At 49.5% G+C, this 12815-nt stretch overlaps 5 protein-coding genes across 5 annotated transcripts; 4 read left to right on the top strand and 1 right to left on the bottom strand.

The window, feature by feature from the left end:
* Positions 1 to 564: 564 nt before the first annotated feature.
* Positions 565 to 2259, top strand: AA0111_g1600 (hypothetical protein; the record flags this gene model as incomplete). The annotated part of the gene is made up of 4 exons (XM_028647278.1): positions 565 to 582; positions 648 to 1026; positions 1759 to 1858; positions 1938 to 2259. 4 exons carry the CDS (start codon positions 565 to 567, stop codon positions 2257 to 2259), a joined length of 819 nt encoding a protein of 272 aa, XP_028510981.1.
* A 377-nt stretch (positions 2260 to 2636) lies between these two features.
* On the top strand, positions 2637 to 4430 carry AA0111_g1599 (putative D-arabinono-1,4-lactone oxidase; the record flags this gene model as incomplete). The annotated part of the gene is made up of 1 exon (XM_028647275.1): positions 2637 to 4430. One exon carries the CDS (start codon positions 2637 to 2639, stop codon positions 4428 to 4430), a length of 1794 nt encoding a protein of 597 aa, XP_028510378.1.
* Positions 4431 to 5644: 1214 nt separating this feature from the next.
* Positions 5645 to 6445, bottom strand: AA0111_g1598 (Endo-1,4-beta-xylanase A; the record flags this gene model as incomplete). The annotated part of the gene is made up of 3 exons (XM_028647274.1): positions 5645 to 5810; positions 5865 to 6104; positions 6156 to 6445. 3 exons carry the CDS (start codon positions 6443 to 6445, stop codon positions 5645 to 5647), a joined length of 696 nt encoding a protein of 231 aa, XP_028510379.1.
* A 3752-nt stretch (positions 6446 to 10197) lies between these two features.
* AA0111_g1597 (hypothetical protein) lies at positions 10198 to 10422 on the top strand (the record flags this gene model as incomplete). The annotated part of the gene is made up of 1 exon (XM_028647273.1): positions 10198 to 10422. The coding sequence occupies one exon, from the start codon at positions 10198 to 10200 to the stop codon at positions 10420 to 10422; it is 225 nt and encodes a 74-aa protein (XP_028510681.1).
* A 1479-nt stretch (positions 10423 to 11901) lies between these two features.
* AA0111_g1596 (hypothetical protein) lies at positions 11902 to 12748 on the top strand (the record flags this gene model as incomplete). The annotated part of the gene is made up of 3 exons (XM_028647272.1): positions 11902 to 12000; positions 12189 to 12371; positions 12452 to 12748. 3 exons carry the CDS (start codon positions 11902 to 11904, stop codon positions 12746 to 12748), a joined length of 579 nt encoding a protein of 192 aa, XP_028510682.1.
* Positions 12749 to 12815: the final 67 nt, after the last annotated feature.

Here is a 12815-nt window from a genome sequence, read left to right as displayed (position 1 = left end):
TATCGCTTTCTTCGACCCCATCTTGTTCTAATACTCTTCGTCTTTCTTGGGCCCTCTCATTATATCCGATAGCCTGGCTCTCATTCACCATGCCTCAGATCAAGCGCGGACACGATAAAGCTGCTCTACTACAGCACCTGTGTAGCGACTGTAAGGGCACTCCCCCTTCCAGAATGGATTGCAAGAACCTTGAGAAGCTCATGTGCTTCTCCTGCTCAAGGCAAGCCCATTACAGCAGCGAATGCAATGATACGATACGCAACGGCACCCCGTCACTGAATAAGACGCCCGTACCACGCAAGAAAGTCCAAACACAAATTGATGAGTTGAAAACTTACTGCAATTACAGTCTACGTCTGTTGGGATCCTGCGGCTTCGTGGAGCACGCCGATACCCTTGAAACACACAAGTCTGACCCACACGGGCTGAGAGAACCCTGGGAAGGAAGCATGCCGGACTTGCAACCCACATATTACTATTCATCTCGTAAATTAACAAGACTGAAGCAGCAGCTCGATGCATGAAGAAGGTTTTGCCTCGAAATCTATGAAAAAATCGAACAAGATGGTCTTGCAGAAGCGGGTATGACAGTCTATTTAAGTCTTCTCATATTTCTCACGTTGCCATATACTGATCTTTATCCATAGCAATGGATCCTTCTGTTCGCTGGCATATCGATCGAGAAATTCGGCAAGAAAGTTCTGTCCAAGATCCCTACGACCGTCCCTGCCACATCTTCATCAGTGAAGGCCTTCCTTGAGCGCATGCACCATGACATCAAAACCATGGGTGCAATGCGAGGCGAAACGCTCTATTGGAGATACACCATAGCAATAAAGCTTATCCACACTGCCGTCCGATGGAGAGTGGCCGATTCCAATGATGAGCAAGAAATTCCACTAGTTGGATATGAAGATATAGAGAAGGATACGCTAGACCATTTCAAATTGCTTGACAAGCAATTTCAGAAAATACTTGAGACGGGGTTGATTAAGAAGGGGACTTTGCCGTATGATCGGACCCTGTGTATGTTGGAGACGCATCAAGTGACGGATTTGTATGCTGTTTCTTGGAAATGGCTCAGGGAGATAGTTTACGAAGAGTGTGAGGATGTTGTGCTTCGAGGTGTAAATAATACAGCATTTGCACAGAAGAAGGGAGAAAAGAATGGTGAAGCCAAAGGACGGACTGTGAAGAGAAGGAAACTCATTAGATAACCGATCATTAAGATAATCAGTGGGATCGAAGCACTGGGTGAGCTACAACAAGAGGAGCTTATCACGCGGTTGAGTGAATGAGATGACGACGATGGCTCAAATCCTGCGCTAGCGCCACTTTGTTTCTGACTACCTGCACCACAGAACTTACCTAACTGCACCCTATGCATGCTAGCTTTCTTCCGGGTCTCCGGTCGGCTTTTACTTCGAGATAGAAATTAAGCTATGTCTTACGAATACAAGGTCAAGTTGTCTCCGCTAGGCTGCCCGGCACGACTTACCCAATGCGGACAAATATCACGGCGAGGAGAAGAAGGGGTAGACAGCAATCAGTACTCAACAGAGCCATAGTAATCGCCGGTCAGTGCTTTCCTCGTACTGTTGCACATAGTTCAATAATCTTTAAATATCCAACAGTCCGTTCCTAAGTTTTCCGATCACAGCATCTAATAGAATATCTCACATCACCAACCAGTAAGTCGATGCATTGCTTCGGAATCTGGAGCTTGATTTGAGAGACACTTACTCACCAACTGCATAGTGTCTCAGAAATACGTACCTCTTACCATCATCAAAGGCGCAGGCCAGGAGTACATCCCCATCCCAGATGGCGAGAGCGCAATGGTCGCAGACTTCCACTCGTACGTCGACCGCATCATATTCACCTCTACATCTCTCCACCCTCGAATTCCTACCATGACATTTTCTCATCTCCACTAGCATCCGAACTCAAACCACCGACTCTCCCACCTACATAACGTCTGGCTTCTACCGCGTTCAAGCGGGCCCCGTACGCGACATCCCTCAATTTGAATCTGAAGAGTCCAAATACGTTCTCAACGGCCAAATCGACGTCTTGGACGAGGCAACAGGTATCATGCATCACCTTGTTGCAGGCGACTTTGCTTTCTTCCACAAAGGGTCAAAGGCGCAGTTTTCAACAAAGTCCGGAGGCACAGCGTTTTTCGTTGTGACTAGACCAATCGTCGCTCAACACCCTGGGCTGAAGGGCAGGGAGGAGAAGGTGCAGTCGAAACTATAGGCTGGTCGACCTGTGTTTTTTCCGAGCGCAATAGAAAGTAAGCGAGAAGCATAATTGTTCATCATGGGTAAAGGGAACCCAACGGAACGTTATCGATGTATTTAATGACCTACGTATGAAGTCTTGATGAAAAATAGACTAAATTCCCAAAATCATCCTGGCGCTGCTTCGTGAGATGGGTGACTCCAGGAGTGAGATGTTCGGCGCATATCTTATGCTGGTAGACAGAGAGTGACAATCCCGAGATATCTCCAGAAGACCATCGTCGCGGGGCTGGCGTGCCGCTAACGTCATCTGGATGGACCCTTCGATCTCGACATTTACATGTGGGCGCCACCATCTCAACCCATGCATCGTTTATTCTCAACACCACGAGGATGGCGCAGTCGCCTCTAACCGGCGTCATGATGCCTCCACGCTTCAATATCGAGCTGGACCGGACAGATCCGGATGTGCCCTTCCGCGCATCTCAGTCGCACATTCACCACACATGGGCGCGGACGTTCCATTCGCGGCCAGAGCTCTATGTCCGACCGCAGAGTCTCCAGGAGGTGCAGAAGGTTGTGAATCTCGCAAGACGCATGCGAAGACGCGTCGTCACTGTGGGATGTGGACATTCACCCTCGGACATAACGTGCACGTCGGCGTGGATGATCAACCTCGACGACTACAAGCAGGTGTTGAGCGTGGACAAGGAGCGCAAGACCATGACCGTGCAGGCTGGAATACGCCTTCATAATCTCAACTTGCAGGCAAAGAGCCACGGCCTGACAATGCCCAACCTCGGTTCCATCGACGACCAGTCGCTCGCCGGAGCGATTGCGACAGCGACACACGGCAGTTCATACAGCCACGGCCTTCTCTCCGACCGCGTTCAGAGTCTCCGTATTGTGTTGGCCAACGGCCAGGCGGTACGATGCTCGCCCCAGCAATCCCCAGACCTCTTCCGAGCGGCCCTGGTATCGTTAGGCGCACTGGGCATCATTGTCGAAATCGAGTTTCAGATGATCGAAGCGAACAACGTCGAATGGGTTCAGACTATACGGCCGATTGAAGACGTTTTGGCAGATTGGAACAACGGGCTTTGGACATCGAACGAGTTTACAAGAGTGTGGTGGCTGCCCTACATGAAGCGCGCAGTCGTATGGCGGGCAGACAAGACAGACAAGGAGCACCGCCAGCCAGAATATAACTGGTATGGCGGCAGCGTCGGTTTCCACACGTATCACATTCTCCTCTGGATATCGCAGTATGTCCCGCGCTTCCTGCCTTGGGTAGAGTGGTTCGTCTTCGGCATGCAATACGGCTTCAAAGATGGTGCTGTCATCTCTGCAGTTGGCGAGCAGCGTACTGAACTCTTGATGAATTGCCTTTACTCCCAGTTTGTCAACGAATGGAGCATCCCTCTTGACAAGGGCCCCGAGGCTCTGACACGACTGACAAACTGGCTTCACGGCGACGAACAATCTTCTGGTATCCCTTTCAGCACAAAAGGCCTCTATGTCCACTCTCCCATCGAGGTCCGTATCGCAAACACCGTCAATCGTGAACCACGTCCGTTCCTCGATACTTCATATCCTGATCAACCCGCCCTGTACCTCAACGCTACCCTGTACCGCCCCTACGGTCAAGATCCACCCTGTCGCGAACGCTACTACCAGGCCTTCGAACACCTGATGAAGGAGTACAACGGCCGACCCCACTGGGCTAAGAACTTCCAATCCGTTGACAACGCTTACCTCTCTTCCGTTTACGGTAACGACTTGGACGAATACATGCGCGTACGCAATGAAGTAGACCCCGAAGGCATGTTCCTTGGTGCCTGGCACCGCCGAACCATCCTCCCATCCAAAACCGATCTTCCCCTTTTGCCCCTCGAGGAAAAGGAAGTCATACGCCGCGACAGACGCACTGGTGGTGTAGACTGGATCGGAGAGCAAGGCCGGTTCGATGGCGGTCTTGATGTGTTTGAGAAGGCGGGTAGTGAAAGTGAGTCTGGAGAGAGTTTTGATTACATGGCAGGCGCAGAGGCGGAGAGTAGTGTGCTTTTGGAGGGGTTGAGTGATGAGCTTGTTGTTACCGAGGAAAGTTATGAGAGCCATACCGAGTCGAGGCGAAGAGAGGGAACTGAGGAGTACATTACGGGGACGAACGTCTTCAACAAGATGTAAATGTATATAAGAAGAGGGAAATCATGCGACATGAATGATGGGGAGAAACGCTACTCAATGAAGATATGATCGTGCTGTGTCATTGTTGCAATACTTGCAAATGTTTAGTGTTCTGTATTACATTAACTACCAATGTTGCGCAATGTGCTGTAGGGTAACACTCTTGGGAATGTGCAGGGAGGCTTTCGACCCAAACGTGGCCAATCGGGTAAAGTGTACACACACGTCAACATTCCGAATTGCGACTTCCCCTCCACCGGTTTCCACTCGTCTTCTCTCCCTCACTCCGCGAGAACGGAAAACATGCCATTGTGTCTTCTGGAAGCCCAATTTTGTATGGCAATGGTCTTTGGTTCACTTGCGCGTCACCGCAGGGCGGATATGGGGTAAATCCTCGTCGACAAACCGCGTACGCGTACTAGTGAGAACAAAGAGGCGGAAGTGGCAGATGTGTGCAAAGTCATCCTGATTCCATCTACTCATGATGATAGGTGTCTTTGTCCTCCAGGAACACCGGAGTCATGCATACCCGCCTATGCTATCTCATTGCGACGATCCAGACAAAAGACGCGACTGACGGAAACCTCGACCTCTTTCACCATCACAGCAATCAACGACAGTATCACAAGCGAATGTTGAATGAGCAACAAGTTCGCTGGAGACGTCAAGGCAGAAAGCGGCATCGTCACTGACTGATGGGCGCGGCTTGAGTCTGCAATACTTTGTTAGAGTTGCTGTGTTTTATGGCTACTCAACTACCAATATCCCAATGGCAAGGTCATCATTCATGGAGCATGATCGGAATTACGTCGATGAAAAGTTCCATGCCACGTCTGGACCGCGTCGTACTCCCTTTCGGCTAGCCGGTCATCCTTCCCTTCTTGAGATGATGACCCGCAAGTAATATACCTCCTACCTTGGCACCCCCCGTGCTCGCCTTGGCACACAGCCACCACGCGACGAAAGCTTGGCCGCTTCTAGAAGGACGTTGATCTGATTGCCTAAAATTGATTACATGCATGTGGAAAACACAGCAAGGATAGCACCACATGGAAGATAAGCGACTTTCAAGCGAGCGATTGTATTGTCAGATTATGAGGCTAGGTCGAACGACTCGCATCGCCCCTATCTATCATCCGAAAAGCAACCAAAGCGTGGCTATTGTCTTGTACTGTGCAACGGCTGCTGATCCGACTACCTGAAACTCTGCGCACCTACGAGGTCTGCACATAGATCTCGGAGCTTCCAGAAGATTGGTATCCCTCGGTGGCGACGATCTGGTAGTAATGCTGACCCAAGTTCATGCCATAGCGAGACCAAGCGTTGAAGTGGTTCTGCATGTTCACGCTGCCACCAACGCGCTTCTGGGTGCGAACAGACCTGTGTATTTGTTAGTACATGTTACATGTTCAGCCATATTGCATGCTTTCTTACCAGTACTGCTGAAAGGTCCTTGTTCCGTCGATGGAGGGCTGGTTGGTACGGGTAGAGGTGGAAATGTCGTAAGTACCACCGTCAGTCTGGAAGCTACCCTTGCGCTGAGATCCGCTGCTGGGGTTGTAGGTGCCGTAAGACTCGATCACGTAGTACTCCACAAGCGGGTTGCGGGTCCAACCGTAGACAGCCAAGTAACCGTTACCCTGAGGGTTGAAGGAACCGCCGTAGTTGATGGTGCTAGGATAAGGATCAGCAAACGATCAATCTCAGATCTTCCGGGTGACTTACCGGCCGGTTCCAGGGTTCCATCCCTTGCCACCGACGAAGTTGCCAGTGTTCCTCCAGGTCACGGAGTACTTGCTGCCCTCACCCATGGTGTACTGAGCAGAACCGCCACCATCAGTCCACCAGGAGTAGAAGTAACCGTTGTGGTAGCCCTCGGAGCTGGGCGTCGACTGACGCTTCTCAAGGAGAGCAGTCACATTGCCATCGTCGCGCTCAGCGAGGAAGTCGAAGGGAGCGGCGAGCACGCTTGTGGAAGCCACAGCGGCGAGAAGGAGAGACTTGAAGGATACCATGATGAACTGAGTAGGCTGATCTGTGCTGGATGCAGTGACGATACTAACTGCGAGAAGCAGCGACCTTATATGTCTTCTTCAAAGTGGATATGAGCCTGAATCGCTGGAAGAAGTCGCATTTGGTGGTCATGAGATATCATCTCGCCTGTGTCTACATCCGTCTTGGTGTCCATGACAGTCGTGCGTTCCAGTCCTCTCATTTTCAAAAGCACGTCCAAGTGCACTGACTAGAACGGCCTAGAGACCGCAAACGGAACCGTTCAGTATCCGTCTCGGTAATCATGGCAAAGATACAAAAGTACAAAGATCCATGTCCCCTGCACAGATTCTGCACGATACTGAGAGACAATATCGCTGATCCGGGATTTACGCGCTTTCTCAACCCGGTTCACAGGACGTTAATATAAAAGTACGCCACTAAGAAAGGCAGGGAGGCCTTACCCCACACTCTTCGGATGCACACCAAGGCCTGAGAGAAACATCCGTCGAGCTAAAGTCATGTAGGTGTTGGTATTTTAGGGGTAGTGGCGCACGTGATGAAACATTTGGGCGCTGAAGGCGGGAAGCCTCGGCAAGTTCAAGATAACCACCGGATGAAAAGGAGATGCCAAGAATCATAGCAGCCGGCATATCTACTAATCCCGGTGATGCACGCCAAGTCCTCGGCGGAGATGAGGTGTGGAGTGCAGAAATGGCTTTCGAAGTCGGTGAGTCTGCAGGAGAAGTTTTCGTAGCACCACAGGATAGCATGACGATCGTGTTTCTGTTCGCAAATCTACTGAGGCAGTATGTTGAGAGTCTCGAGAAACTTCCAATGATCGGAGCACGCCTGTGTATTAATATACTATCATGAACTTTCACGAGTGTTTAGCAGCATGTCGTATGATCGCCATACTACTAGCTGAGCTACCACGATACACTAGGAATCCGACCGTTGTAGTATGAAGCAATCTTACGAAGCTAGCAAAAAGCAGAAATGGATGCGCATATCATGTGGTGCCAGATGCTATACTAAGGATACACTTGTGGCGACTTCTCTAGGCTTCCAGATCTGAGACCTCCAGGAACATGATATCAGCTGGCAAGCCGGTGGCATCTGAATAACCTTCAGTTTACCCACTCCTATCTAAGACGGTACATGGCTCAGGCTCAGTTCATCCGATGGTAATCACGGCATCATCACGGGGAGAAGGAAACATGGAGCCATGGTCAGAGACATGGGTACTTTGCCTGTATCATACTACGGCGAAAAAGAGTGTTCACATTACGGCTTGTGACATGAACTTCAGCCGCTTCTCAATGACCGGATAGATCCGTGATCTTCCAGTGACAAGTCCTACTACTGTTGCCCATGGAACTGGACTTCCAGCACGTTGCGTTATGCCAATCAGACTCAGTTTCTACCAAATTCTACCTCAAAGTAGCTTCCAGTGTCGTCTCATGGATCCGCACATTGATGAGAACTTGGCTGAGCTACAGGCCAGCAAGTCGACACCTACCCCTTTACATGCCCCTACTCAGTGTCCTACCCAGTGTACCTATGATGTCTATTGAGGCTATCTGTTGTTGCCGCGTTTCCTTCTCGTCCAATCGATTCCACGCGGGATAAAGATCGACATCCTCATCCTCATCTTTTCTATCGAATCTCACCTGAGCGGCAAAGGACGCAACAGTTGTGCTTTCTGGTACTATTGTGTGGGGAAAGATGACAATCCTCAGTACACTGCATACTATGCAGAGTAAGTCCTGCGCTTCATTTGCTGAAGATTGACAAGCCATAGGAAAGCGGTGACCACGGCGTCTCGAGTGGCGCCGCTGTTGTCCTCGACTTCCGGTAGTTTGAGATGGGGTGACAGAGATTTGTTGCCTATATGCGTGTGACACAGCTGCATAGGTGGAGGTAAGAAGTTATTGTAATTCCTTATGTAGCAGTCCGCATCGCTGACAGTAGGAAGCTCAACCAGAGACAAAGAACGCGTTCTCAAGATATCTCTCGTCCACAAAAGGCCTTTACCAAACACTCAAGAGTCAAGCGCAAACTCTGCTCCTCCTTGCAACAAACCGAAATCCTAGCCTCCAATCGCACAAACTCAAATGGACAATGTGGAAGGCCCGTTGCCTTGAACAATATACCGTCAGGCGGACTACCGGAGTATATAGATCGCCGGCCTCCTGAGGTTACACCTCAAGTAACCCTTCTGTTCACCTTGGTTGGCAAGCACTTTTTGATAAACACAACTAGGTTGTGGCGTATAATCACATGGACGAAATGGGAGGTTCATAGATGGTTCAAAGTTCATTGCTTGAAAGCATATACCTCGAGCCTACGGGATGGCTTACCACCGCGGTCATCCATCCGGATTGGCACTCTACTGAGTATGGTATGCTCGAGGCTTACATCGACCTTGACACTTTGTTGGGCTTGGCTATGCTTGGGCTGGATAGTGATCGCACAGCATAGTGCCTTTGGGCCACAGTCAAAGAATAGCGAGACTGGAAGGTCATCCACAGCTACACTATCTGTGGCATTGGGGAGAGCAGTAACGCAGTTACATGCTCATCTAGAGGACCCCCAAATGAGTACTCAGCGGTCTTTTGGCTCTCCAGGTTGCTACTTCTAACCTCTCCTGTTCCCAACATAGGCTCAGCTTCACAATCTGGTCAACGAAGGCAATTCTCCGGGTGCATATCGCATGCCTTTTGACCAAATTGATGAGACAAAACTGGCTTATGTCTCGAGGGTACTTTCCAGATACCTGGAATTGCTGCATGAAAATCGAGGTTGAATAGCTAGAAGGCCTACGAGAGGACCCAGGATGACTTACTGCAGGGATGGGAACATCTTCTTACTAGTGGAGTACACTGGGCCATGTAGAATGGCAAATCCAAAGCCCGATTATTTGGAGGAAGATTAGAGAAACTATACACACCCTTGGTTTTGGGCCTTGTTCGGTCGTACGTCACAAGCCACGTACAGCCCCGTCTGGTTCCTTCAGGACATTCGACGTTCACGCCAATGCCCGCAACGGACCATACCTACCTTGGTAGTGTGATTTCGCTACTGGCCCGCTAACGCTCCTACCCCGCTTTTCCGTGCGACACCAACGACTCCAAACGACATGGAAAATCTACGCATAAGTTCGAACAAGGCATCGAGTTATGTGCTTACTTGTTCGCCAGCCACCCAATCGCTAGGTGTGGCTCTGGGGTTCCGATCTGACCGGCCGATGATACTCCGGCTTCTACCACTATCGTTCGTCAAGTGAATGATCACGATGTCTGCGTCATCATTTACGCTCGACTGGTAGCTCATCTCATGAGCTTCCGAGTACTGAGGAGATCTAAAACTACTCCAAGCGCGAGGGAATCGCCTGGAAGATCTTTGGGCCACATTCTACGACTTTGGCATTGATGTCCGGCTGCGCACGTACGCCGTTGGACACAGTGCGGAGATATGATGGAGAGCCGGAAAAAGTTAACACCAAGCCATGGAAGCTCACACTCAACTTGCTTGATCAAATTCATTCCTCTTCTTGCCTTCGCTTTCACCTCTTTCCGTATTCGCTTCTGCAAACCGGTCTCGATCTACATTACTCACGTGACAGCAAACTTCACTGCGGATCCGCCTACCAAATCGGTACCCGAAACCCGACATCCTCCGCTATCCCGGACTGAGCCTACACTCACTGCATTTATACCTGGTATATTTGTTTCGCAATCCGCGCCGATATATTTCCTGTCGCATCACAACTATGCCTACTGCTACACGCTCTCTCGAAACAATGGTCCTACAGGCACACCGTGCGAAGGGTGTACGCTACCCAACAGCATCCCAGAAAGAATGTTTCAAGACTTGGTACTCGTACGCGCTTCGCCAAGGCGAGGTTACTAAGACTTCTCCGAAAGTCATCGAGGAGCACGCGAAGCACCTCAAAGAGATCAAGGAGGCCGCGCCAGGTGGGCGAACATATATTTAATGTATTATACCTCCCAGCCAGTACTAGGCCTTGAAAATAGCTGACTGGAACAAAAGGTTCGACTTACGGACGTCTCACTCACGTTCGCGCAAAGTGCAACGAGCAGCCTTTCGTATTCCACAGCCTCAAACTGGCAGATCAAGAATCGCTCGATCATTAGTTCCTGATCTACATATCTCACTTTTTCCTCTTCGAAATCTTCCTCGTTACTCAAAGACGTCTTATAATTTTCATTTCTGGCAGTAGATACATATATATTATAATGATGCACTCGAGCTACTCCCCCAACCGCTGTAGTTCCTGATATTGCCTATTGTGCGTAGTAGTGCAGATTGCTTCTCATCGTGTGTTGCTGACCTTTGCGACTCCAATGTATTGTTGGTGGCAAATCGTTTCACAAGAGCAAAGATTACCACAGCGCCATTACAGCAAATAAAGTTTCAAGAACTTGCATCGCTAAAAATGTGTGGGTTTCTGGACGGTCTCTTAATCATTGTAGATGCCAGAGTTCGAAGCCCTTATCCTAACTTGATGCAGGGCAAATGATTGCGCATCAAGAAAAACCAGCTGTCAGGATCTCAAATCTCGTTCAGTTTATCATACAGAGCTTTTCGACTGCTATCTATTTACCTAGGTAGTAATCAATATAGGAAGTGTAGAAAACCATGTGCCAGCTCTTTGCTTCACAGCTTTGTCAATCAGCGCTTTCCTCTTTCTCTCCGACTAACTATCTAAAGCTTTATCTAGACATACGCATTTTCAAGCACTGCACAATCTTTTGCTGAGGATGTACGACGTTATCGTCCTTTATAGTCCCTTGACAAGATCTTGTCTTGTGGGACTATGCTAGGCAGGTATAGACCAGAAGCATTACGTTTGGCCCTTACAGACAGGCAATCAAAATAGGGAATAAATGGACTATTCATGGATTATCCACTGGAATCAACGTCTCTGGATTCTTCCAGTTGCCAGTCCTTTTGGGTGAGTGCGTATGAGTATTTTGTAACAGTGGCAAAAGTTCCATTGCCGGCAGCGAAGTGATTGTGCATCGTAAGCACACCCTTCAACGGCGAAGTGTTTTCCACGGACCAAGAACGCGGACAGACCGAAACTGGGGGTAGTAAGAGCGAAGCCTGAAAGCACCAATTTCTGGAGATGTGGTTCCCCACGCCACGAGCGGCTTGATGCTATTGGGCCGAGGTTCTAACAGCGTCATGCAGGTACCCACTACAGGTGGGGTACAATTACACGCCTCATCCCAAAAGAGAGTCGTATCCCGAATAGCATGGACATCGTCTAGAATCAAGTCGACATTAATCATTGCTTACTATACCTACGCTACTACCGTACAATTGATGATCTTCGCTACTGTGGTTACTTAAGTCTCCTTTCTGCTCCCATTAAATCGAGTACCACAGCATTACTGCTACAGCCCACCTACACTTGACACACGCATAACCACCATACCTCACAATTACAATGGCGCCACCATCTTTTCGTGATCTTCTCGGCATGCCCGCTTCTACGGCCTCGACTAGCGACTCTGCTCTTCTTGTCATTGACGCTCAAAACGAATATGTAAGTTCTATCTCATAGCTTTCTAAAATTTGATCTCTCATCCCAAGTATTTTGAAATTTCGATTCCACCATTGCATAGACAGATGTATTCGGGAAAGGATGCTATAATGCGTTGCAGGCCGTTCTATGCCTTTCTTGCTTACCCTCGCTTCTTGTCGATCTACAGTATCGCTAATCCCACTCACTAGGCATCAGGTGCTCTTACCGTGACGAATGCTGCAGCAAGCGGAAAAGTTATCGCCGACCTTCTCGATAAGTACCGTAAAGCCAACGGCAAGATCGTCCACATCCTACACCAAACACCGGAAGGTGCACCTGTCTTCACACCTGGCACCGACCTGGCAGAAGAATTCAAGGAGGTCAAGGCACAGGTATGTGAGCCAGCAGGACATTTACCCTCATGTCTGCACAAGAAGAACTTAAAGCGTTCAAATTTTAACGTGTGTATTAGGACGGAGAAGAGAAGATATGGAAGAACTTCCCCGGATCATTCGAGCAAACCTCCCTCCACGAGACGCTTCAGAAGATGGGTGTCAAGAAGCTCGTACTGACTGGCTACATGGCACATGTCTGCGTGTCCACTACTGCCCGTGAGGCCTTCCAGAAGGGATACGAAGTCATTCTTGTCGAGGATGCTATTGGTGACCGCGATATTCCCGGCGTCAAGGGTGATGAGGTCACCAGAGTAGCGTTGGCGGAGCTGGCAGATGTATTTGGCACAGTCGTGAAGAGCTCCGACATCAAGTAATCGAATTGAAGTCAAGAAGTATAACCAATGAACCCTTTGAAACGACTGCCACAGAGCACGTGTGAAT

Source organism: Alternaria arborescens (assembly GCF_004154835.1).
Source record: "Alternaria arborescens strain FERA 675 chromosome Unknown contig_3, whole genome shotgun sequence".
In the NCBI taxonomy this organism is placed as follows: Eukaryota; Fungi; Ascomycota; class Dothideomycetes; order Pleosporales; family Pleosporaceae; genus Alternaria; species Alternaria arborescens.
This window is presented reverse-complemented; position numbering and strand designations above follow the sequence as displayed.